Raw genomic sequence first — 27481 nt, 5'->3', positions numbered from 1 at the left:
GTTTAATTGTTACATCTTATATTTGTCAGGACAGGAGAATGCAAACAAGTAAAGTTTGTAAACAGGATTTATTGGACACAAGATATTATTCAGCAGAAGAGCAGGTGAGTGGGTGAAGACTAAAGTAGAGCTCTGGTGGCTGGGTTGACTGAGTCTCTTATCTGGTTTTGGTAGATGAGGAAGATCAGGACAGAAGACAGACGAAGGCGGACTGGATCAGAGCTTTGGTAGAAGAACGGCATCAAAGAGGTAAGTATTGTCGAAGGAAGAGTCAGGTAAGTCTTTCGGTGAGGAATGACGAGACCAGACAATGTGGTGCTGTGGGTGTGGTGACTATATGGTGTTGGTGATGTTGACTCCGTGACAATATTGTATTATATTTATATTGACTTATATTTATATTCAATGTGAAAAATGATAATTATTATGAATACTATTTATTGCATAAATATGAATTAGTACCATGAAATTCTCTCAAAATCTAAATATTATTCAACAAAAAATATTGTTGATTTAAAAAAAAAAAAAAAAAAAAACCATTTCAGGTGTTCGGACGCTTTTGACTGTGAACAACAGAAGTGTGACCCCCAAATGAACAATAGCTGAGTGTTAAGTAAATCATACAGTGTGATTAGTGCAGATTGATTCCCAAATGAATGACTCTAATGACTCTTGTATTGCACTTTTGTTTTTGACATTGAGGTGCTTGTTGTTGTTGTTGTTGTTTGTTTGCGTTCATAGCCTGTCTTACAAACTTCAGTCTTCCAGTTTCCACCATATGAAAAATGTGCAAATGACAATAAGACTTATGACCTTTGGCAAGAATTGAAATGACTGCTGAGGACAGTATAAGACAAAAATTATATTTATTTATTTATTTTTCAAAAGTTACTTTCTCAAAAGTACTAACAAAATTGTTATTTGAATCGTACAGAAGCTGAATTCACTAAATTAAGAGGAACAAGCATTAAAGTTGTTACATCCGTTGTCTTGGTGTATGAATATTAAACTTGTCAGAGGTATATATCAGTGCCAAAGTTTGACACCTTTATTGTGGTTTGGTTTCTTCTCTTTCAGATCAGTGGCATTAACCAGTGTGGGAGGAACAGCAGCTGTAAACTTATAAAGTTATGAATACATATGATAACATTATTACAATAAAGATCCATCAAAGTTATGATTCCGTTTCCATTAAACACACAAGAATATACAAATTTATGCTGTTCACAACATTTCAGTAGGAAACTTGCGTGACATTTTTGAAAATGTGTTACAAGATTATCAACTTCTTAAAAAGGTTTTCTGTAACACATGAGGTACATTTGTATGTCTTCTTTAATCTCTCATTATGTTCCTAAAGATCTGACAGGAAGTCTTGAGGCTTTAACTCAGTCTGTCTTTAACCGTCAGTCATTATTCAGTCAGTATGGAGCTCAGTCAACTCCCTCTTCTGCTCTGTGAGTATTATTTCCTCTGAAAATAATTGCACTTATATTATGAATAGGATTGTGTTCCTGGTGGGTTTTTCTGTTTTTTTCTTTTCATGCTCTCAGATCCAGCTCTAGTTCATGATATATGAGTGAAAGACGAGTTTGAGAGAAGTGTGCAGTTAGTGCTGTTTGTGAAAGAGAAATGCACTCTGTTGTGTTTGGGTCAGTCTGTTTGTTCACTCACTCGGTTTAATGCTTTGTCATGGTGTTTGCAGAATCATTTCTGTTGGTTAGTTTTGTACAGTTTGCTGTCGAGATGCACTAGGTAGATATTCACTAGTTAGTCTTTAGATGTTCACTAGTATGCAGTTAGTAAGAGTTTATATGAGTTAATTGTTATTAACGAGTTTGTTTGCCCATAAAATCTTTAAGATATTAGGTTAAACTTATTTGGCTTGCTGTCCACTGAAGAGGGGCTCGATGAAGCAGCTTCAACTCGAGCTTTGATATACCCCCCCAGTGGCTAAAAGTAGGATATGATAATTGAAGGGCAAGGTACCTGAGATGAAGGTGGAGTTTGGGGAGGTGGAGGGATACTGGAACAGCTGATGCAAGAGAGAGGTAAGCGGCTGCTTATATACTCAGGCTGTTGATTGAAAGATTAGATGGGCTCACTCCTCCCTAACTTGCGTTTAGGAACTTCATTTATTGTCACTGTTTTCAGACTCTAGAAAGGTTTTTACAGAAACACTCATCCAGGAGCCACTAGATCTACAAATTAGAAGAAAGACTTAAAGAGAAATTAAACATTTCTGTGTTGTGAAGCTGAGAAACATGCAAGAGTGACATTTTTATGTGTAAAGTATAATAGAAAGTCAATCAGCTCCATGTTCACAGAGTAATAATTGTCAGATTATCCTGTATTTGGCTGAACTGTCACTTTGGTGGCTTGCCAGTGTAGTCGATTTCTCTTATACATAAAATAAGCTCTTGTGGAGAGAAGAATTTACTGAAGGTATCAGAGCAGCACATTCTTCAGCAATGATGTTAGTCTGTCTTCAGAGAGTCTGAACCCAAATATCTGTCTGTGGGACAGACCTTTATACCTAAAGCTAATTTACAAACAAAAGACATCCAGAGACTCCTAAGAGAAACACAGCCGGTTACTTCACAGTAAGATTCCACAGAAAAGAAAAAAAAGAAGAAAAGAAACAGGTTAATCAACAGAGTTTGATGATCTTTATTTAAAATACACAATATTTCATGAGTTTTTTATTTATTTATTTTACTTTGTGTTTTTAGTGCTGATTTCAAACTTCCAGTCTGGATACACTCAAGGTGAGTGAATTTGATTCATAAATTTCATCACAAATGTGTGATTCTGTTACAAACCAGGGGCCGGATTCATGAAACAATCTTAAGAATACAATTCTTCTTAACTGCTATTTTCTTCTTATTTTCTACCATAAGAAAAAAAAAAAGATAATAATATTTTGTATTGACAAAAAAAATTCTTAAGAATGTTCTTATCTTTCTTTTTAAGGTTCTTCTTAAGACAAAATTTGTTTATACTAAAAAGGGTCACACTTTATTTTAAGGTGTCATTGTTACAGTGTAATTCTATAAGTACTGTGTAATATTAAGTAACTACATGTACTATAGGGTTAGGGAAGGATTAGGGTTTGGTTGAGGGTTATTTGCATGTAATTATACATAATTTACTGTTATTGCTATAGTAAACACATGCAGTAACATGTAACTACGTCACCTTAAAATAAAGTGTTTAATAATTTAATAATTATCCTATTCATGTTCCTGAAAAAAAAAAAATATATATATATTTTAAATCATCTTAAATAACTTCTTAAAGTCAGGATAACCTCCAACCTGTTTTTATGCAGAATTTAGAAATATAAAATATCTTTTGACATTTGTCTACAGATTTAATAAAAATGATTAGAGTTGCTGGACCTGCAACAACAAAGTCATTTGAACAACAATGACAATTTGTAACCCTTTAGTAACTGATGTGTGTGTCTCTGACTGCTGGTGTGGATGTAGGTGGTGTGAAACTGTGTTGAGCTCAGGGCTACTAACCTAAAGGATGTGGGTTTCAACTCCACATAGGGGGGTATTTACACCTCTCTTGTCCTTTAACTCTTTGCATTGCGCTGAGTGAATGTTCACCTTGTTTGTTCCAGTAATTGCTGCTGGCGGCTCTATTACATTGTTTGTGAAATAAAAATGCACTAATGATTTACCAGTGATAGAATGAGATCTGCTGAAAACCGTTCACATCTCATGCTCACACTGACTTTATATTGACAGATTTTCCCAAAACAACTCTGACTGTACGGCCACAGAGTTCAGTGTTCACTGGAGACTCAGTCACTCTCAGATGTGACATACATGATGGAGGAGTCACTAGCTGGCGGTACAACTGGTATAAAGACGGTTCAACCAGAGTTTTCAGTGAACGACAGGAACACACATTCAGTTCTGTTACTGAGTCTGACTCAGGTAAATACTCGTGTAACGGGACAGAGACTGGAGGATCACGCAGATCACAACACAGTAATGAAGTTACACTGACAGTATCAGGTGAGTTTGATCATCTCTTCATAAACACACAAGTTTAACATGTTATTAATGAGTGATTTCTTTTCAGAGCAGTTTTACGTGTTTCTCCTCCACATAAGTGGTTGGTTATGACACAGAAGTGTTCAGATTTTTAGGGGTCAAGCTAATATGTGTGGCTTCAATTTTCTTTGTTCATCTTCAGAACACAAAATAAGATATTTTTTATGAAATTCGAGACCGCTTTCAAGGCCCAGAAAGGTATAAAATATATTGTTAAAATAGTCCATGTGATTGTGACCTTAATGTTATGAAGCGACGAGAATACTTTTTGTGTGCAAAAACTAAACGAAAATAATGACGTTATTCAACAATTTCTTCTCATCCGTATCAGACTCTAACGCTGTTCACATAGTAAACACAGTGCAGCGGTCCTACGTCAGAATGTGTCAGCTCCTGTGTGTCAGCATCACAATAATTAGTGAATAATTAAAGCAACACTATGTATTTTTTCAACCTTCATAATATATTTCCAAGACCCTTGTGATGGTACATCACTTACAATAGGTTGAATGACACGTCTGCCATAGCCTGACGGTAGGGGAGAGCGGGGCACAAAGTAACGCTTTTTGACTTTCTCAGTTTGTGTAAATCTACTTATGGTTCAGAGTATTTATTTTTTCCCACATTAATTTCCCACATGTCTAGTACAATTATGTGTTTTTGTTTTATTATATACTTTTTTCTTGATATACCCCGAAAGAATGGAAGTGAAATGTGACAACATGCCCCATAGGTGGGGTACATTGTAACATGCGAGGGGCACATTGTAACATAACATATGACAGCTTAAAATGTTATCTGATCTAATAAAAAATATATACAAAACAAACTAAAATATTTTCTAAATAAAATACAATTAAAAAACCTTTTCATATAAAATAATGGCAATTTTTAATAATTAAATATAAACTCATTTTTGAGTTTTGACTACGAACACATGAAAACACAGCTATACAACATAGTTCAAAACAAATAAATAATTAGTCATTTCTGAACATTGACTCTCAGTCTTTATTCACCTTTTTCTCACGTTTTCTCAATAAAATTAATAAAAGTATAGAATATAATAGCATATTTCTAATAGGGGCACATTGTAACGCAGTGTTACAACATGCCCCCGCCTGCACAACTGGGATTTAAACCCTGCTAGTGTCTTCTGCTAGTTAGCGAAGCATTAAAGAACTATCTCAACTGCTAAATAACATATTGGAGATTAAAATAATATCAGATTTGTCTCATTTTAAATAAACACAAAAAATAGAGATGAAAAATTAACTTAAGTAAGAAATGTACTTTTGCTATGGTTTAATAAATGTCTATGGATATCTTCCAAAAAAAAAAATATTTTGGCGGATTTTTTTTTTAGTGTTGATATGGCAACTAGTAAATACACGGTTTCATCATCCAAGCATGTGCGGAAGTATTTAAAACAAGCGTGTTACAACTAGCCCCGTGTTATGTTGTGCCCTGCGCTCCCCTATGGCACTACGTAACTTCGGGGTTATCTGAGCACAAAAAGAACTACAAAATTCGACTGCTTTACGGCATACGTCACTTCCCCCACCACTTCCTCAAATTCGGACGTGAGAGACCAACCAGCGTTTGTTTTCCGGCTTTCGTGCGTATGTTTTTGTCATGGCCAAAGCAGCAACAGACAAAAAAAAAAAAAAGTCAGAAGTAAGCCTATGTCTAAACGGTGTGTACAAGTTTGGTAGAGGCTACATTCTTGCAAGCAAGTTTTTTTGTTGTTGTTGTTGTTGTTTTTGCACACCTGGCATCCCCCTCGATTCGCGCTTGAATATATTCAACACTATAAAATCTGACGAAATACATTACTCTTTTTTTTACAATTATCTTATATAGCCTAGACATTTTAATACGATGGACAGCTGAAGGAACCCAACCTCGTTATACTTAATAAATATATTTGCTTCTTCTTGGCCTAAAGTGTTCCAGCAACGGGAGTATTCTCTGGCTAGAGCGCAGAACAGCGGAGTGTGTGTGGACAGAAGTGCGTGCCTGAGCTTGTATTTTGGGCAAGCTGCATTGCTTTGACATTGTGGAAAATAGAATAATAGAAACAAAATGTATTAAGCTTTTTACCCGTTATTATCTAAATTAATCTCGTTTTTAATTTAACTTAATTTCGTTTTTCTTCATTTAAATTTCGTTTTTATCTTTATTTAAATTTCGTTTTTTCTTTATTTAAATTTCGTTTTTCTTTATTTAAATAAATTTCATTTTTCTTTATTTAAATAAATTTCGTTTTTCTTTATTTAAATTTCGTTTTTTTTTCTTTATTAAATTTTTTTTTTCCTTTATTTAAATTTAGTTTTTTCTTTATTTAAATTTAGTTTTTCTTTATTTAAATCTACCCTTTACTGTGTCAGTAATTTGTTAGTCAGAAAAATATTAGATTAGGCTACCTTATTAAAAGTTTTGCTTAAGTTAACAGACCTGTGTGTGTGTGTTATGTGCGAATGTATTTACTTTGTGTTGTTCATGGGGAAGATGTGTTTAACACTAGTGCAGTGTCTGTTCTCTGAGTATATAAGCCCTGCCAGTGTGAGGCGCGATAGTGATAAAACCCATGAAATTATATTCATATGACATGCTGAAATATATGCCACTGTACCTGGGATGAAGACATTTCACACGTAACGCAGGCAGTCTGCCCAAGACGTGAGAACTCCTTCTGCAGAGTTCGGGGATATCGGCTTGTCAACAAATGCACGTGTATCCCCTGGTGTAACCATGACAGATTTTAGGACAGTAGTAGAAGACAATACTGTTTCCCAACTGTAGGGGGACCCCGAGAGCAAAAGTTACTTGGTGTTGCTTTAATAACAGAATTTTAATTTTGGGGTGAACTATCCCTTTAAGAGCTGTCAGTGGCTCTTCACCTGGACCAACTTCAGGAAAAAATGTTGGTGGTTTTAGAGTTTGTTTTTCTTCGGTACAGGATGGTGAGTTTTTGTTTGTTTAGTTATATTAGAATAGAGGGAACGCATAGGCAAGTAACCCGACCCAGAAGATACTTTTGTGTCGGTTATTTTTCTCAGGAGTAAGGAAAGTTTTAAGTTGTAGTTTAAATTACTTAGCTCACTAGTCCTTGTTTAAAATAAGCAAGGAAAATATCAACATACACAAGTTAAATAAGGACAGGTGAGCTAACTAATCTAAACTGCAGCTCAGAGATAAAACTTTCCTAACTCCCGAGAAAAATAACAAACACAAAAGAACGAACTCACCATCCTGTACAGAAGAAAAAGAAACTCTAAAGCCACTGCTGGTTCCTGAAGGTCCAGGTGAAGTGGCACCAGCAGCTGTTAAATAGACAGAGGACTCAGGTGTCGGGAATAATCAGGCTCCGCCCCCATACAACTTCATATACAACATACACTTCATATGCACTTTTGGTCTCGTGGAATTACAATGGCTGCCATGAGAGACCGTAGGCCGGGTGTCCAATTGATCATTTTCAGAAGGGTGCTCACGAGCGCCCCCTTTGCGGTCGACTCGTAGGAAGACCGCGAGTGCTTATGGTGACATTTGGGACAGGGCCACACTTATAACGTTGAACCCTTTGAACTAAAAAAACAAGATACTTATCCTGATCTCATTTAAATTTCTGAAATCTCAATAGTCTCAACTTTTTTCTCTTTGCTTCTCCTTTTTTTTTTCTTTTTTTTTTTTTTGACAAAATTGGTTCATTTGATTGTTAAATACAAAGCCTCTCAAAAGTTATTGCTTGGATTTGTATTTTTTTTATTCATTTTTCAATTTAACCATAATCATATATTACACCCTAACAAAGTTATCATATCATAATGTAATTAATCTCTGCAGCTCTTTTTCAAGTAAACTGCTGCACTTCGGGATAGTGGATTGAACTATAAGAGGACGAGATCGTCTGCTAAAATACGTTCACTACTCAAGGTTTTTGCCAGTTTTATACTGACAGATATTTCCAAACCAACTCTGACTGTGCAGTATTTTGCTTTTATATTGCACAAATAATTTGATAAGACAGAATAAATTACTGTAACAGCTGGAGAACAACACTTCAATCTAACCTGATTATGTGTTTTACAATACAACTGTTCACACACTAAAAACAGCACAATTTATTGTTTTTATTCATTTTATCACATTATTTTTATTGTTTATTGTTGTCTTAATAACCAGTAATAACCAATATACAGTAAAATACAACATAAACAATATGCCAAAATTAAGGCAACGCAAAGACAATATAAAACAATACACACAAAAAACCAGTGCAAGCAAGGCGACAGTCAAATATTGCACATAAGCAGTAATACAGCATGATATTGCACACAATGAAAAGAGAGGTAAGTGCAACAGAATGTAACCCAGTTTAAATAATATAGTGTATATTGTTACGACCGCAGCATAAAACAGGCAAACAACAAATGCTTTAACTATAAACCAATTTATTTACAAACCAAGCAAACAATTATTAAACAATCAAAAGAAAACCGACGTCTAGGGAAAACATTTAATCTTTCATTTAATCTTTTTTCTTACAGTTAAAATTGAATTGGGTGAAGAAATCACTATAACTCCAAAAACAGCCATTTTTATCCATCATGTGCAACACTGAACAAATACCTCTTTATATCATTGACCAAATATCCTCCAAACCCAAAGATCTTCTTTGAATTAACACTATGAATAAAGCTTTGCCTGTCCATTTATCTGAGCAGATGCAGGTTTGGTTACAGCACCACCTACTGGTCAGAGACTATACCAGTTTAACCAACACTATCATCTACTGTATCATTTTAAATGTTCATGTGAACTGCTGCACCTGCAAAGTCACAAAGATTGTGACTTTGAACCTTTATTGTCTTAAGTTTTTGCATTGTCCCATAATGTTGACCTTTTTTCTTACATTGTCTATGAAATCAAAATATATGAATAATTTACCAGTGAGAGAATGAGATCATTGGTTGAAAACCTTTCAGAGCTCATGCTCCCAAATTCACAACAGATTTTCCCAAACCAACTCTGACTGTACGGCCACAGAGTCCAGTGTTCACTGGAGACTCAGTCACTCTGAGATGTGAGCTGGGTAAAATAACTGGATGGGAGTTTCTCTGGAGTAAAGACTCAAACACTGAATCTCCTGAAGCTGAAACTAAAACAATCAATCCTGTGAAAGTCTCTGATGGAGGAGAGTACAGATGCAGAGCAAGAAGAGGAGGATATAACACAGATTACAGTAAACCAGTAGCAGTGACAATACATGGCAAGTGTTTTACCTCACATAATGAACTCTGAGAACACTATATGAAAATGATTTATAAGACAATAAGAGAACAACACTTCAGTTTAACTTTATTTAGTGTTTTGTAACTGTTCGTACAATAAAAAACAGCACATTTTATTATTTGTATTTATTTTATTATATTAATTATCACATTATTTTCAGTGTTTATTATTTTTGTTCTACAGAAAGACCAAAACCCAAAGTGACCATTAAACCTGATCATCGTGTATTCAGAGGAGAGACAGTCACTCTGAGATGTGACATATATGATGGAGGAGTCACTAGCTGGCGGTACAACTGGTATAAAGACGGTTCAACCAGTGTTTTCAGTGAACGACAGGAACACACATTCAGCTCTGTTACTGAGTCTGACTCAGGTAAATACTCCTGTTATGGGACAGAGACTGAAGGATCACGCAGATCAAACATCAGTGATGAAGTTACACTGACAGTATCAGGTGAGTTTGATCATCTCTTCATAAACACACACAAGTTTAACATGTTATTAATGAGTGATTGCTTTTCAGAGCAGTTTTAAGTGTTTCTCCACCACATAAGTGGTTGATTATGACACAGAAGTGTTCAGACTTGTATCGGTCAAGCAAATATGTGTGGCTTCAATTTTATTCGTTCATCTTCAGAACACAAAATAAGATATTTTTGATGAAATCTGAGAGCTTTCTGACTCCTCCAAAAGCAGCAACGCAATGACCGCTTTCAAGGCCCAGAAAGGTGGTAAAGATATCATTACAATAGTCCATGTGACTGGTTCAACCTTAATGTTATGAAGCGACGAGAATACTTTTTGTGTGCAAAAACAAAACAAAAATAATGACTTTATTCAACAATTTCTTCTCATCCGTGTCAGACTCTAACGCTGTTCACATAGTAAACACAGTGCAGCGCTTCAGGGTCCTACGTCAGAACGCCGCCTCGTCATTGGCCAGCTCCTGTGTGTCAGCATCACATGCATAAGTCGTGCTGCTCACTGCTCACGGCCAAAGCGCTGATCTCTTATTTTTGTTGTTGTTTTTTGCACATAAAAAGTATTCTCGTCGCTTCATAAACTTAAGGTTAAACTACTGTAGTCACATGGACAATTTTAACGATATCTTTACTACCATTCTGGGCATTAAAAAGTGGTCATTGTGTTGCTGTTTCTGAAGGGGTCAGAAAGCTCTTGGATTTCATTAAAAATATCTTCATTTGTGTTCTGAAGATGAACGAAGGTCTTACGGGTTTGGAACGACATGTCGAGGGTGAATAATTAATGACAGAATTTTCATTTTGGTGTGAACTATCCCTTTAAGAGCTGTTGGTGGCTCTTCACCTGGAGCGACTTCAGGAAAACAGTTGTTGGTGGTTTTTATCCTGTACAGAAGAAAAACAAACTCTAAAACCACTACTGGTTCCTGAAGGTCCAGGTGAAGTGGCACCAGTAGCTGTTAAATAGGCAGAGGCCTCAGGTGTTGGGAATAATCAGGCTCCGCCCCCATACAACTTCATATACAACATACACTTCATATGCACTTTTGAGCTGTGTCCCAAAGTGAAGGCTGCGTCCTTCGAAGGCCGTATTTGAAGGCCGGATGGCCGTATTTGAAGGCCGATTGCGTCACCGCGGCGCGACGAAGGACGTCCCAATTCAAAGGCTGCATCCTTGGAAGGTCGCATTTGAAGGCCGATTGCGTCACCGCGGCTCGATGAAGGCTGTCCCAATTCAATTCTCCATCCTTCGAAGGCCGTATTCGAAGGCCGGTTGCGTCATCGCGCCGCGACGAAGGCTTCCCTGATTCAAAAGCGAGGCCAAATGCACCCTTCGTTTCCCCATGAAAAGAAGGATACATAAATGGACACTTAGCGGCCTATTCTACCCCATAAGTCATTGCGCGCCGTTGAAGACAGCATTTATTTATTTATTTTTAAAGGCGGCCGAGACTAGAGTTCGGTGGTGGACAGCAAATTCACATTTAAATGTAAGTATTATGTTTTCATTTACTCAAATAGCTAGCGAAACCAGAGTTAAAATTTCTTATAAACTTCTTCTTAACTCCTTCGTCACCATTGCGTGGCTTCATTTATCAGGTAGTTTTAGGCAAAACTTGTGGTAATAACGTTATTAGTTTAACCACCTATTTGTAATATTTGCACTTGTGTATTATAAGAAATATCACTCACCCAATAAAGCCCAAAACAATAAGAAAAGCAGTAGATAAGGCAATGGGGTTTCACTTTTATGTGTTTTTGTAGTGCTGTCATGCAAGCTATGTGGTTTTAACCAAATTTTAGTATACAGAAATATGATTTCTTAAGTATTTTGTATGCATGTTGATGTGTCATATTTTGCAGTGTTAACAATGCACTTAAGATTGCTCCTCTGTGTTAAGTACCCTTTTCTGCTTTTTTAGAACAATTCAGGAAAAAAATGGGTCTATATATATATATATTAAAGAAAAGTAATACACACATCTTTGCTGAAATGTATTGTCCTGTTGTTGTTAACAAGCCATGGGTCATTTGCTCTGCCTTTAGGATTGCAAGTGTCCTGGGACAGGAGAGGGTGTGAGTGGGAAACCCACTGCTGAAACTTGGCCCTGGTTTGTCCTCATGGATGAGATGTTGGGACAGAGGCATTGCACCACCAACCCCCCTGTCCTCATCGCCTTAATCCCTGAGGACACACCAGGGCCGAGTTCAGTAGTGGGTGCCCACGGTGAGGAGGAGCCAGGGGCAGCAGCAGCACAAAGGCGGCGAGACAGGACGAGTTTTTGGACTTGATCAGAAGAAATGCAACTACAGAGGGAGGCAGAGGCGAGGAGTGCACAGGAAAGAAGGAAGAGGATGGACAGGCTGTTTTCTCTTCTTGAGAGAATGATTGAATATATATATATATTTTCTACATATTCTTGTTTAACTTTTTTAACTTTTATTTTTTTAAAGAAAAATTATGTACATTTATTTTTATGCAACTTCGTGTAAATAAAAGAGAATAAATTGTTCTGGACATTGTTTATTTTTGTAATGACAGTAATACTTTCTGCATGAAACAAATTCTATACCTTTTTATTTTTTCAAATAAAATTGGTAAATGAAAATCATTTGTTCTTTAGGCTACATTAAAGTACTTTTTCCAACTATGTACAAAATACGTTAAACATCAAAATCAACAAACATTTAATTTTACAATACATAAAATAAGACAAAAATGATGTAGACTCTATTGAGCTGAGCTGCTGGACCGGGATGGGCTGCCCCTAAGGCCTCCTGCTGGTGGGACATCATCTGGGATGGTCTCCAGAGCGTTTGAGTGCATATTTCCACTATCCACTAAGTTGTCTACCAACAGGTTTGCAGGGCTGATTCAATCGACGGCTTTCTGAAAAGTACTTTTAAAGTACTACTAAGTACTTTTAATAACTACTGCATTTATATTAGGCTACTACTGCATTACTGCGTAGGCTATGTTGCATTTTACTTCTGTATATTTTCAATATACAGTAATATCTGGTTGTTACATTATATACTTTTGTGTAGTGTAATGTAATCACATTGAGATGTGAGGGAAAAAAGTACTTCAGGTTACTTCACATTTGTAAGTGAATACTTAACGAAATATGCAGTTCCGAAAATTAAAGTAACAAAATGTAGGCTTATTGTCACAATATTAACAAATTGTTGCTAACTACAGCAGCGTCCTATATCAAAGGGCGCATCTGAAGCGCTCGGACCGGTCTAGCCTACGAAGGATTGTTCTTGTCGCCTGGCAACCGTGACAGCTGCAGATGACGAGCGCGAGAAATACTGGACTTTTTATATTAAATTGGGTTTTGTATTCAAACAGGGCTAAACCGAAAATACATGATCCGGCAGCGCCGGGGCACACCATGACCTCCAGTAAAATATAAAACATAAAAATGACAATAGCCAATTCTGGCTCCATAGCTGTTTACTCAGTTATCAAAATGAATGATCAGGATAGTAGGCCCTACGGCAGCTGTCCTCTCGCACCGTTGCTTGGCGCCAGGAGCGGTGATCGGGAACACCTGGTTGCACAATTAGGAAATCCTACGAAGGCTACATGGTGCGTCCTTCAGAGGACGCATAGGCTGCATCCTTGAAGTCTGCGTCCTTCGAAGGATGCAGCCTTCAACATTGGGACACAGCTTTGGTCTCGTGGAATTACAATGGCTGCCGCGTACGTGTGTCCATTAAGTCCATGAGAGACCGTAGGCCGGGTGTCCAATTTGTCATTTTAAGTTTCAGAAGGGTGCTCACGAGCGCCCCCTTTGCGGTCGATATACGCCCTAGAAGTGAGGACTTGTAGGAAGACCGCGAGTGCTTATGGTGACATTTGGGACAGGGCCACACTTATAACTTTGAACCCTTTGAACTAAAAAACAAGATACTTATCCTGATCTCATTTAAATTTCTGAAATCTCAATAGTCAAATATTGTAAAATATATTATATGTTATACCAAGCCTCTCAAAAGTTATTGCTTGGATTTTTATTTTCACCATTATCATTTTTCAATTTAACCATAATCATATATTACACCCTAACAAAGTTATCATATCATGCTGGAGAACAACACTTCAATCTAACCTGATTATGTGTTTTACAATACAAATGTTCAAACACAATTTATTGTTTTTATTAATTTTATCACATTATTTTCATTGTTTATTGTTGTCTTTCTACAGAAAGACCAAAACCCAAAGTGACCATTAAACCTGATCATCATGTATTCAGAGGAGAGACAGTCACTCTGAGATGTGACATATATGATGGAGGAGTCACCAGCTGGCGGTACAACTGGTATAAAGACGGTTCAACCAGTGCTTTCAGTGAACGACAGGAACACACATTCAGTTCTGTTACTGAGTCTGACGCAGGTAAATACTCCTGTTATGGGACAGAGACTGGAGGATCACGCAGATCAAACATCAGTGATGAAGTTACACTGAAAGTATCAGGTGAGTTTGATCATCTCTTCATAAACACACACAAGTTTAACATTTTATTATTATATGAGTGATTTGCTTCTTCACATTAAGATACATTTTTAAACCAAAATTATCTCACATGTTCTTTAAACCTAGTCTGGCTGATTTTGGGATTTTTCACATCCATTACCAAATAACACCCTAAAAAGTAGTATTTTTTGTAGTAGTCAGATTTTTGTTCTTTTTATTATTTTTATTTAATTTTTTTCAACTATAAGTGCTTACAGACTTTAGACATTCTGTTGACTGAGTAAAACAGCTCCTACATGTCAACTAACTTTCATTAGAGTATTAGTTGAGTATTAGTAGACTGTTAGTTTAGGGTTAGTAGAATAAGTTGTATGTATAGGCTACTTGCAAAGTTAATTATAGTCAATTGAATGTCTAAAGAGGAGCATCAGAATAAAGTGTTACCAATTATTGATAATACATGATACAATAGAGAAACAAAAATTAAAAGCAAGAAATAGTTAAAAAAAATATAACGGGAGAGAAGTGAGAGAGCCCTCACTTGAAGTCACTCAGGTCTTTATACTGACACCTATTATAAGTTAATTAGGGATTGAATGCACCTGTTGCCCAACTAACATCTGCACTGTGTAGAAGAGCCATCAGGGGGAAAACAGGCAGATGTAACAATATATGTATATACACTGAAATATACAGAGGGTGTTGTTAACCTTGTATAGGTTGAGATATAACATGCCCTGTCAGATTGGTGCATTTCTCAGTTTATGAGTGTGTGTGTGTGTGTGTGTGTGTGTGTGTGTGTGTGTGTGTGTGTGTGTGTGTGTGTGTGTGTGTGTGTGTGTGTGTGTGTGTGTGTGTGTGTGTGTGTGTGTGTGTGTGTGTGTGTGTGTGTGTGTGTGTGTGTGTGTGTGTGTGTGTGTGTGTGTGTGTGTGTGTGTGTGCTGGCAGTGTTCAACTCCCGTATGGCACTGGGGTAAAAACTGTTCTTGTGTCTATTGATCCGCGATTTGATGGACCTAAAACGTTTACCAGAGGGCAGCAATTCAAACAAATGATGGAAAGGATCCTTTAAAATGTGTCCTGCTCTTCTGAGACGGCGTGCAGTGTAAAGCTCTTTTAGGGAAGGCAGAGGGCAGCCAATGATGTTTTTTGCAGAGTTGATTACTCTCTGGAGAACTTTCTTATCTGCCGCTGAGCTGCTGGTGCACCACATAGAGATGCAGTAGGTTATCACACTCTCGATGGAACAACGATAGAAAGACACTAGCGGCTGCTCTTGTCGGTGGTTCTTTCTGAGAATCCTCAAGAAATAGAGTCGCTGCTATGCTTTTTTTTTGACTGCTGAGGTGTTTGTGCTCCAGGAGAGATCCTCGGCGATGGTCGTGCCCAAGAATCTGAAGGCTGGAACCCTCTCCACGCAGACCCCGCTAATGTCCAGTGGTGTGAGATTCGTGTTGAGCTTTTGGAAGTCAATGATGATCTCTTTGGTTTTAGAAGCATTCAGGGCCAAGTTATTTACCCCACACTATTCTGTCAGTCTCTGAATTTGATCTCTGTAAGCTGCTTCGTCTCCTCCTGAGATGAGTCCAACTATGGTCGTGTCATCTGCGAATTTAATGATAGTGTTGGCAGAATGGGCTGGGGTGCAGTCATGAGTGTAAAGGACGTAGAGAAGTGGACTAAGCATGCAGCCTTGTGGGGCACCTGTGCTGAGAATCACGGTGGAGGAGGAATGGGGACCTAACCTAACCGTCTGGGGGCGGTTGGTCAGGAAGTCCTTAATCCAGAGACAGATAGATGAGGAGAGACCTAAGTCCAGCAGTTTGGCTGCCAGCCTGTCAGGAATTACTGTGTTTTGAACACTTAACTAGTCAATAAAAGGCATCCTCATATTGCTGCCTTGGCGTTCTAGGTGGAGCAATGCTGTATGCAGGGCAGTAGCGATGTGGATCTATTGGTTCTGAATGTGAACTGATGTGGATTGAAGGTGTCTGGAAGGCTGGCTTTGATGTGCTGTTGAGCCAGCCTCTCAAAAACCTTCATAATAACTGGGGTAAGTGCAACCGGGCGGTAGTCGTTAAAGGGTTAGTTCACCCAAAAATGAAAATTCTGTCAGTAATTACTCACCCTCATGTTGTTCCAACCCCGTAAGACTTGCGTTCATCTTCAGGACACAAATTAAGATATTTTTGATGAAATCTGAGAGCTGTCTCACTCCTTCATAGGCTGCTAGGTACTTTCATTCTGCCGGCCCAGAAGATTTTGTGAAGACATCGTTAAACCACTGATGACTATTTTCTTCAGTAGTGGGATAACTGTTGCTGACTTCAGGCAAGATGGATTGGAGGCTGTTGACAGGGACAGGTTGAAGATCTTTGTGAAGACTGAAGAGAACTGGTCTGCACATTCTCTGATCACCCTTTCCATCACTCCATCTGGGCCTGCAGCCTTCCTTATATTAACAGCTCTGAGCACACTCCTCACCCTGTGTTCCATCCTGTATAATGAATGGGGGTCCATGTCTGTTGGGGGCGGGTGAGGGTGGTGTGAACATCTGCCAGAGTTGTTGTGTGTGAAGTGGTCCTCAATCTCTCTTTTATACTCTGCTTTCGCACCCTTGATGGCTACATTCATACATATACACTGAAGGAAAACAAATTCAAATTTGAAAACAAAATTAAATTTCCTGGCTTTATAACTTCTCATTATTTTAAGGCCTCAGTATATTTGTGGTTGGGCTTTTTAAAGACATTAGCCTGTGGTGCATTTGCATTTGTGAATAAAATATTTTAACATGAGTATAGGCTAGTTATCAACAATGTATTCCAGCTTTCACCATATCCCAAGTAATAGATGGAAAAATTGTTCTTTTTTTGTTTTATATTAACCAAGTAAATACCTCAGTCCAAAAAGTTTTAACCAAATTACATTTTAAATGAATTACAGGTCATTTTATAAATGAATGATCAAAAGTTTCAATATTATTATTACAAATTTGGCAAGTGTTTGAATCCGCATTCAATTTTAATCTTAAAAATTCCTTGTCTGGATAAATATCACACACAATTTTAAAATGCACTTCTTTAGGTTTAGGTAGATGGGGAAATAGAAGATATTTGCTTCTGAATTCCTTCACTGAATTGCTACTAAGTTGTTGAAAAATTTCATTTCTTCTCATATGACCAGGATAGCTTTCCTTCACAAGTCAGTTCCTTATAATCTTGTTAGTGCTCACTCCTCATCAATATATTTTATTTTGCCTAAATTAAGACCCAGATATCTTGGGAATGAGCATGGAACATGTTTTTTAATTTATTTTTAAAAACATATTAATCATCAGTAAAAGAATACTTCTAATAACTTTCATTTAATATTTTTTCTCACAATTAAAATTGAATTGGGTGAAGAAATCACTATAACTCCAAAAACAGCCATTTTTATCCATCATGTGCAACATTGAACAAATACCTCTTTATATCATTGACCAAATATCCTCCAAACCCAAAGATCTTCTTTGAATTAATACTATGAATAAAGCTTTGCCTGTCCATTTATCTGAGCAGATGCAGGTTTGGTTACAGCACCACCTACTGGTCAGAGACTATACCAGTTTAACCAACACTATCATCTACTGTATCATTTTAAATGTTCATGTGAACTGCTGCACCTGCACAAAACTTTGTTGAATTGTGTGTCTCTTTGACTGCTGGTGTAGATGTTGGTGGTGTGACACTGTGAGTCGAGCTCTGGATTATTAACACAAAGATTGTGGCTTTGAACCTCTATTGTCTTTTAAGTTTTTGCATTGTCCCATAATGTTGACTTTTTTGAACCTGTAATGTTTCTTATATTGTCTATGAAATCAAAATATATGAATAATTTACCAGTGAGAGAATGAGATCATCTGTTGAAAACGTTTCAGAGCTCATGCTCCCAAATTCCCAATCATTTTATATTAGCAGATTTTCTCAAACCAACTCTGACTGTTGAGCCACAGAGTTCAGTGTTCACTGGAGACTCAGTTACTCTGAGATGTGAGCTGGATAAAATAACTGGATGGAAGTTTCTCTGGAGTAAAGACTCAAACACTGAATCTTCTGAAGCTGAAACTAAAACAATCAGTCGTGTGAAAGTCTCTGATGGAGGAGAGTACAGATGCAGAGCAAGAAGAGGAGGATATAACACACATTACAGTAAACCAGTAGCAGTGACAATACATGGCAAGTGTTTTACCTCTCATAATGAACTCTGAGAACACTATATGAAAATGATTTATAAAACACTAAATAAACAGAGAACAACACTTCAATTTAACTTGATTTAGTATTTTGTAACTGTTTGCACAATAAAAAACAGCACATTTTATTATTTGTATTTATTTTATTATATTATTTATCACATTATTTTCAATGTTTATTTTTGTCATTATATAGAAAGACCAAAACCCAAAGTGACCATTAAACCTGATCATCATGTATTCAGAGGAGAGACAGTCACTCTCAGATGTGACATATATGATGGAGGAGTCACTAGCTGGCGGTACAACTGGTATAAAGGAAGTTCATTTGTGGGTATCAGTGAACGACAGGAACACAGATTCAGTTCTGTTACTGAGTCTGACTCAGGTAAATACTTCTGTTATGGATTTGAGACTGAAGGATCACGCTGGTCACAACGCAGTGATGAAGTTACACTGACAGTATCAGGTGAGTTTGATCATCTCTTCATAAACACACACAAGTTTAACATGTTATTAATGAGTGATGTCTCTATTTCAGTTCCCAGAGCAGTTTTAAGTGTTTCTCCTCAGAAGTGGTTGACTGAAGGAGATCCAGTGACTCTGATCTGTGAGGTTAACGGCTCCTCTACAGGCTGGACATTCAGCTGGTTCACTGTAACTGTCTCAGGTCAGTTATAATGTGCTTCATCCGAATTAACAGGGTTTATTGAAGTGAAATATATAATTTAATATGTCTGAAACCAGACACAGACTGTATTAAGGGCAACACTTCCATGGGCACTAAGCAGTGAAACTTTGAGATCCCAATCCCTCATTACCAGTCACTCCTCTGTAACAACATAAGAGCCATTGATCAAACCCTGAATAAAACAACTTAAACGCAATGAGTAATTTGAGTTACACCAATGTAAACCAGTGTATTCAGGTTTAAGTTTTGTTAAAAATGTAATTTATATGAAATACACATTCTGACTTTATACAGGGAGCAGGAATGATTATGAGCTCCTCTCAGACAGCAGCAGAGGAGCTGGAGGAAAATACACTGTCAGTTCTGCTGATATAAAACACACAGGAGTTTATGTGTGCAAAGCAGAGAGAGATAAAACAGCCGTTTACACAACATACAGCAACACACAACCACTGTGGGTCACTGGTGAGTTCACATATATATAGTAAATGATTGATTCATCTTTAATAAAGACAATTTCCAAATTATAGCTGTAATTGTCTTGTCAGGCGTTTCTCCTCTAGTGTCTCTGATCATCAGTCCCAGCAGAACTCAACACTTCACATATGTCTCTCTCTCTCTGAGCTGTGAGGACCAGAGTAACTCTGATGGATGGACAGTGAGAAGATACACAGACAGCGGGCGGCTGGAAGATTGTTCATCATCAGTGTGGGGATCACAAACAGGATCTACATGTACAATCAGATACACTGTCCCATCAAACACTGGAGTTTACTGGTGTCAGTCTGAATCTGGAGAGAACTATCATCCTGTTAATATCACTGTACACTGTGAGTCTGTGTTTCTGTATTTATTCATTTCACTGACAGTTTACAATCAATACACAGGATTATTAAACAAGAGCAGGATATACTGTAGTCTGACGTTGACCAGTAAACAACCAGCCAGACCATCATAGCAATACACTAAAAGCAGAAACCATGTGGGCAGTGGAAAATATAAAGTTCTTTTTTATTTTGTCTTGTTTTTATTATTCGATTTTGTTCATATATTGCATGTCTCCTGTGTTTCTGTAGCTGGTGTGATTCTGGAGAGTCCTGTTCATCCTGTGACTGAAGGAGATAATCTGACTCTACGCTGTTTATATCAATATACAACCCTATCAAACCCCAGAGCTGATTTCTATAAAGATGGATCACTCATCCAGAATCAAACTACAGAGATGATCATCCCTACTGTCTCAAAGTCACATGAGGGTTTCTACTACTGCAAACACCCAGAGAGAGGAGAGTCTCCCAAGAGCTGGATCTCAGTCAGAGGTGAGAGTAAGAACTATAAACACAGTTGAAATGTTCCTGTATAATTTACATGTAGATGTAAAATATATGTATCTCAGTTTCTCCAGCCTCCAGATCTAATGGCCTCAATCCTGTGATAATTGGAGTGACTGCAGGACTGACTGTTGCAGTTTTGATTATTGTCTTCATTGTCCTCCTGTGGCGCTACAGAAACAACAAAGGTTCATCATCTGACATATTAAAATTCAGTGACAGATTCTCAGACACTAGCTTTGTTCATAACGCTTGTGAGCTGCCAAACTACATCAGTCTAAGCTGGTTTTCTGGTCCTCACTGGTTTCCAAACCTGGTAAAGCTGGTATGTTTGCTGGTTTCAGAAGGTTTCTGGGCAGATTTCAGCTGGTCAGGGAAACCATAATTTGTTACTTCAATACTAAAAAGTATTGATAAATATTTATGTCATCTATATTGAAATCAGTGAAACTCATTGAAACAGCGAGTCCTCCATCTTGTCCACTAGTTGTTTGATATACAGAGTTACATGTGTAAAAAACTTGTCATTTATCAGGTTTTATTTTCTGCCTATGAAGACAGCAGGCAGTGAGGCAAATTAATGTTTTAAATACAACCATAATGTGATAAATAAATAAAAACTTGTCATTCTTAAACATGAATACATGAAAGAGATTATACACAAATATTTTGTGTCTTCTAGGTGTAAGATCTGAGTCTCGGTCTCCTGTCAGTCAACAGCAGAACATCAGTCAGAAATCAGAGCAGAACCAGAGTGAAGCCGGAGACACGACACTGCTGTCTGGTCAGTCTTTACTCATTACCCGTTAATACATACATCTTTACAAGCTGAGATAAAAGACACTTAGCTTTAACTTTTAACTTTTTAACTTTTAACTAACAGGACATATTTCACAGATAATATTTCACTCTTCTAAAGTTTAAGATGATATTTTGGGTCTTACATATACATAATTGAACTTGTCATTTGGTTTTATTTGATAAAAACTGCATAACAAAATATATTTTATTTTCTGTATGAAATATTATGTCTAGTGCTTTATTTTTTTGTGTCAGCATGAAATAGTATTTCTCTGTGGAATTGAATTTATAAGATTTCATAAATAAGATAATACTGTTTTAAAAATGTATGTATTATTGAAAATTAATTCATGTATTAATTTATTACAGGAACTTCACATATTTATGACTCTGTTGATACAAATACTAATAAAGACATAAGCACAGGTAATTAATGATGCCAAGGTACTTTATGTCATTATGATGAGGTCAGTGTGCTTTTCTAAATAAATTGGAAATCAAATCCATCTTTTTTTTGTATCACAGTCATTTTTAGAGCAAATCGAGTTAAACCAAGTGTCTTATATCTTTCTCTGTTGTTCATTGTAGACGGTGTAAGTGTGCCGACTGAGATCACATATGCTGAGATTGAACTCAAATCTCCAAAGAAACAGAAGAAAAAGAAAGCAAACAAAGGTAAATGAAAATAAAAGTGTCTGCTCTTATGATTTTATGATTTTGTGAAACTGATCTGATCCAAAAAGGTCATTGCATGCAAATTGTGTATTTTAAGGTAATTTGGTCTAACATCTAGTCATTTTAAAATAAAATGATCCACTCTGTAAAATTATGATAGTAATAATTTATGTGTTATTTAGCATGTTATAATGCCATTTTTCATACCATAGTAAGCACTAGTGATATGAACTCTTGGCATCTTCTAGGCAATAACACTGAGAGTGACGACATTTACTCTAAACTGAAGCTGGAAACGGATCAAAGTGAGTGTTAACCACTGAAAATGTACATGCATGATTGAGAATCTAAGAAAGTAATTTAAAAACTGTATATAAAAATGATAAATGTGCATTTTGAATCCACTGATATATTTTTAGATGCTGGATCTAGTGATGTGACGTATGCTCAGGTTAAAAAAGATGCCCGGAGGAGAAACTTTCAATCCCAGGATTCTGATGAGTTTACTGTTGGTTGAGAAAGACCAAGATCATCAAGGCAATGGATTTACCAGAACTTTTTGTAACATTAGTAAGCCTTCATGTGCTTCAGAGTCTATGCATGTTAATATTTGAAAAGCATTGAGCTGATTATTCATTAGAAATAAGCTAGTATTGTTTAGCACACATGTGTTTTTATATTGGTTAATACCAGCGGCAGCAGCTTATCATTTGACAACTGAGGGAACATAATATTCAGTGTAAGGCTATTTCTTTTCTGACTGTTGCGTAAGGGACCGAGTTCCCTTTTTTATTTCTGCATCCTTGATTTTAAATGTATTTGTAGTGTACAGCTTCCCATGGTCATGGAAATATCACAGAATGTTAAAACTGGGATTTCCATGTCTGGGCAAGTTGTCTTTAAACATAAATGTACATAGTGAACTATTTTTCTACATATGCTCAAAATATTTTATTGGATAGAAATAGCTCTTTGTACATGCAGCCTTAAAAATGTATATCTAGCAATCACAAAACACACACACACACACAAAAAGGGTTTTGAGAGTAGGCTTTTGAAAATTTGTTCTCAGTTTTGTATAGCCTACACTGCCATTCAAACGTTTGTTTTTCTTTTTATTGTAATAATATTTCACATTACTGGTTTTAATGTATTTTTGATCAAATAAATGTATTTGCCTTAAGAATAAGAGACTTCTTTCAATATTCTTATCAATATATCCTATATGTTTACTTAAATATTCTTATACAGTCCATTAACTAATACAATATTATCGAACATACCGAAATATTCTCAATTAGCCTACGTTATTGTTATTATTGTTATATTAATGATAGTATTATCATTTGAAAATGTATACTATTACTTTAATTCCAGACAGTTCTAATTGCAATAGGTTGTAACAAAGATACATCAGGATCGTGAAGACGTGGACGAACGAACGAATTTAAACAAACATACTTACTTCCATGTTGTTTTCGAGAGTATTAGCGTATCAAAATACATTAGTTTGTCTTGAAACCTTCACAATAAAAACGTAAAGAAATTATAATATTCGACTAATTTATGTAAAGCTGATGATTGTGTATGACATCATGTTATGATGATTACGGTGAGAGATGCTGTAATGATTACAGCTGCCTGACCTGACAGCCTGGGCGGAGATTAACAGGCTTTTTCAAACTATTCTTCGATCGGCTTGAGCTTGGGCCAACACTGAGTGAGATGATCGAAACCACCATCAAGTCCCATAGCGTTTGACTGATCTGTCCCACCGGATAACAACAACTGCAATCTGCTGAAATGTGCTGATCTAAACTTATGTTGTTCTTGAACTCTGTAAGGTAAGCTTCGTTTTTGTTTTGTTTAGATTTAGGTTTAAGCTTCGATATTTTTGCTTACTAGTAGCTAAACTGCTTTTGAACTCATTAGAGATAGGCTAAACAGTTATTTTGCCAAAATTTCTCAAAGGCAGTTTAAGAGCGTTTTTATTGAGAAACAATTTTAAATTGTTTGACAATTGTCAATTAAAATGTAATGCCATCCGTTTGTGTTGGAGGCCTAAACCCATTTAAAGTGTTATTTAGGTGCATTATGTAGGCTACGAATGATAGTTTGAATGATCTAGATGTATCTGTATTTATTTTATTGCTGTAGATTCCCTATCTTTAATATGCAACACTTTTTAATAGTATATTATTTTGTGTTATCATTTTCTAGATTCATAAATAGTTATTTATATGAGGAGGCCTATATATTAATGTATTAAACATGTTATTTATATTGATACATATAGTATGCATTCAAGTGTAAAAGTCCAAAGTGATCTATAAGGTTCTCTTACTTGGAAATTGATAGTCATATACTGAAATAGCAAACAACACTGCATTGATCTCATCAGAAAAAAAAAAGAAAAGAAAAAAAAGAGCGAATCAAGTGTATTTATGTAATGTATTTCCACATGCCTATGCCTTGATTCCACCTGACCAAAACAGATAAGCACAAGATTATCTTAAATTACAAAAGAAATATGGTTAGTTGACATGACACTTTTTACTTTCCTTCATGAAAAATATTCAAATATTGGATATGGGATGAAGCCACTTGATGATGAAGAATAATATGTATTTTTCTCACCATGTAATTTAGAGAGTATTGAATAGCACATGACAATATCATTAATTATTTAAATCTTATTTAAAAATACTAATCTTATTGTCATTATATATTATATATTTGTATATATGTGGTGTATCAGTTGTTGACTGAATATGCAGCTCTAATCTATATATCTGTGTTTCTGGGTAGCTCTGTCAGCTCATGTCAAGTCTTACATCACTCTTGATATTAATGCTGGCCAAAGGAGAAATGGCTTTGCATGCGTGGAAATGTATTTGTGTTTTGATTTTGACAGTTAAAATTTAAAACCGTTTTTATGTCATAGTTCATAAACAAGCATGTTTTTTTTGCAAACTGAACTGCTTGCTTTGTCGTCTCAGTCCTCAGACTCATTCCTTCAAACTCTTACTTTGTGTTATTTTCTCAGCCCAGTTTTGCAGACGATGTCCAGTCATTTCACGGAAGAGGAGCGATCCTCGTAGCCCCGGCGAAACTTTGTTTCTTTGGAACATCCATTTCATTGCTGGCTTGATTTCAAGGAAAGCCTGATTTTTGTTTGTGCGTTGGTCCATGTGAGAGGTCGAAAGTGTTTCTCCAACGTGTCCTCCAAAAACTCAGACTGTTGTCCAAAGCAGACGAGGCTCAGCCCCCTCATTCGGAAGTGATGGGTAGTGTGAGAGCCCACCGGTACAGCATAGTGTCCTCGGAAGAAGCCGGGATGAAGCTGTCCCCCATCGCTGTGCAAAATGGCTACGGCAATGGAAACGTGGGCAGCAAAGTGCACACGCAGCACCAAGAACAAAGCCGATTCGTCAACAAGGACGGACACTGCAATGTGCAGTTCATCAACATGAGTGAAAAAGGTCAACGCTACCTGGCTGACATCTTCACAACATGCGTTGACATCCGCTGGCGTTGGATGATGGTCCTCTTCTGCCTCTCCTTCCTACTGTCCTGGCTTCTCTTTGGATTAATATTCTGGCTTATTGCACTTTCGTCCGGGGACTTGGAGAATCAAGAGCAGATTTGCATTTCGAACGTCGACAGCTTCACGGCAGCCTTCCTGTTTTCCGTGGAGACGCAAACTACTATCGGATACGGCTACCGATATGTAACAGAGGACTGTCCTCTTGCTGTCTTCATGGTGGTTTTCCAGAGCATCTTGGGATGCATCATTGATGCCTTCATTATTGGTGCGGTCATGGCCAAGATGGCCAAGCCTAAGAAAAGAAATGAAACCCTTGTGTTCAGTCACTATGCCACAATAGCCATGAGGGACGGTAAACTGTGTCTGATGTGGAGGGTCGGGAACCTCCGGAAAAGCCACCTGGTGGAAGCTCACGTTCGCGCCCAGCTGCTTAAATCTCGCACCACCGCTGAAGGCGAGTTCATCCCGCTGGATCAGATGGATATTGATGTCGGATTCGACACTGGTGTTGACCGTATTTTTTTAGTGTCGCCCATCACCATCGTCCATGAGATTGATGAGGACAGTCCATTCTATGACATGAGCAAACAGGAACTGGAAAGTTCAGAGCTGGAGATAGTCGTGATTTTGGAGGGCATGGTGGAAGCTACGGCCATGACCACTCAGTGTCGCAGCTCTTACGTGACGAGTGAAATCCTGTGGGGTCATCGATTTGAGCCAGTCCTTTTTGAGGATAAAAATCATTACAAAGTGGACTATTCGCACTTTGAGAACACATATGAGGTTTCCAGCACGCCTCAATGCAGCGCTCGAGATTTGGCCGAAAAGAAGTACATCACATCTAGCTCGAACTCTTTTTGTTACGAGAACGAAGTAGCCTTCATGGATAAAGAGGAAACGGAGGATGACGATGATGATGATAATGATGAAGAGGACCAGAATAACATCAGAAGAGACAGTGTGGCATTGGAAGGATCCAATATTGATGACGTCAAAAGCACGGCTTCCAGTCAGGATACTTTACCACTTCAACTCAAACCTTTAAGACAGCAGCCAGAGATATGACAACTGAAGAAAGTTGCTTTGTATGTGGTGACGTTGGTGTACAGCATACAAATGAAAAGGCCTGACTGAGGAAAGGCTGTTTTGCTGCTGTTTTAAGAGCATGTTGCCATTGATTTGAGAGGAACCCAAAAGGTTGGGTTGCAGATGTCTTGAAACGTTCACTTTGACTTGTTATCTAGGAAGACAGATCAACAAACATGAACTTTCAAATCTACTCTGACACTTTATACACAATCAATTTGTAATATAGACAAGAGCAGCACATGTTATAGATAATATAAGCTCTGTTCCAAACCAAGTAAGCCAATCACAGCAACTTAAAACCAATTCCAAACCAATTCCTAACTCAATATGGCTTAGAAAAAATCTACTCCTGGAAAATATGGTTCAATGGTGTTCTATTTAGAACCCTAGGGTTCTTGGGCCTCGTTTATAAAATGTTGCGTAGAAACTAGGGCTGTAGTACTCGAGTCCGGTCTTGAGACCGTTTTTCTATGGTCTCGGACTTGTCTCGGACTCGCTGGTATTCGGACTCGGACTTGTCTCGGTCTCGGCCACTGGTCTTGCCAAATATGGCTTTTGGTCTCGACCGAGTCCAGGTGTCTTTATTATGTTCCCAGTAAGCACACATACGGCTCTTTAAAAAATAAATGTTTTAACTCGCTGAAAGTCCACCGCTAGTGCAGCGTGAATATTCACATTTTTAATTGTCCATAACAACCCGAAAACTTGCCTTGCACATCTAATTAATGGGCAGCCTCCTCCAATAGTACTGAAAGCTGGGCTCATAGCT

At 37.2% G+C, this 27481-nt stretch overlaps 2 protein-coding genes across 10 annotated transcripts; both read left to right on the top strand.

The window, feature by feature from the left end:
* The first annotated feature begins 1418 nt into the window (after positions 1–1418).
* On the top strand, positions 1419–23265 carry LOC311292948 (cell adhesion molecule CEACAM5-like). Of its 9 annotated transcripts, none has more exons than XM_084412784.1 (18): positions 1419–1457; positions 2733–2768; positions 3759–4031; positions 9088–9345; positions 9552–9824; positions 14069–14341; positions 18304–18561; positions 18775–19047; positions 19120–19248; positions 19564–19734; positions 19818–20099; positions 20346–20588; positions 20675–20788; positions 21283–21384; positions 21771–21827; positions 21990–22076; positions 22325–22381; positions 22496–23265. In XM_084412784.1, exons 1-18 carry the CDS (start codon positions 1427–1429, stop codon positions 22591–22593), a joined length of 3015 nt encoding a protein of 1004 aa, XP_084268910.1. In that variant the 5' UTR covers positions 1419–1426; the 3' UTR covers positions 22594–23265. The 9 variants fall into 9 exon arrangements, with proteins under 9 accessions (XP_084268910.1, XP_084268908.1, XP_084268909.1 ...); XM_084412782.1 differs by having other exon boundaries at positions 20666–20788; XM_084412783.1 differs by having other exon boundaries at positions 18301–18561.
* Positions 23266–23501: 236 nt separating this feature from the next.
* kcnj2b (potassium inwardly rectifying channel subfamily J member 2b) lies at positions 23502–27481 on the top strand. The gene is made up of 2 exons (XM_084432669.1): positions 23502–23920; positions 25123–27481. Exon 2 carries the CDS (start codon positions 25360–25362, stop codon positions 26686–26688), a length of 1329 nt encoding a protein of 442 aa, XP_084288795.1. The 5' UTR covers positions 23502–23920; positions 25123–25359; the 3' UTR covers positions 26689–27481.

Source organism: Rutilus rutilus (assembly GCF_951802725.1).
Source record: "Rutilus rutilus genome assembly, chromosome: 1".
NCBI classification, from domain to species: Eukaryota; Metazoa; Chordata; class Actinopteri; order Cypriniformes; family Leuciscidae; genus Rutilus; species Rutilus rutilus.
Note: the sequence above shows the minus strand (reverse complement) of the source record. Positions and strands in the feature narration are given on the sequence as shown.

Coding starts and splice junctions, on each gene's coding strand:
- kcnj2b (XM_084432669.1), top strand. CDS start 25,360: ATGGGTAGTGTGAGAGCCCACCGGTACAGCATAGTGTCCTCGGAAGAA.
- LOC311292948 (XM_084412781.1), top strand. CDS start 1,427: ATGGAGCTCAGTCAACTCCCTCTTCTGCTCT. Junction 20,789..21,282: donor GCGCTACAGAAACAACAAAG/GTTCATCATCTG, acceptor TGTGTCTTCTAG/GTGTAAGATCTGAGTCTCGG. Junction 21,385..21,770: donor AGACACGACACTGCTGTCTG/GTCAGTCTTTAC, acceptor AATTTATTACAG/GAACTTCACATATTTATGAC.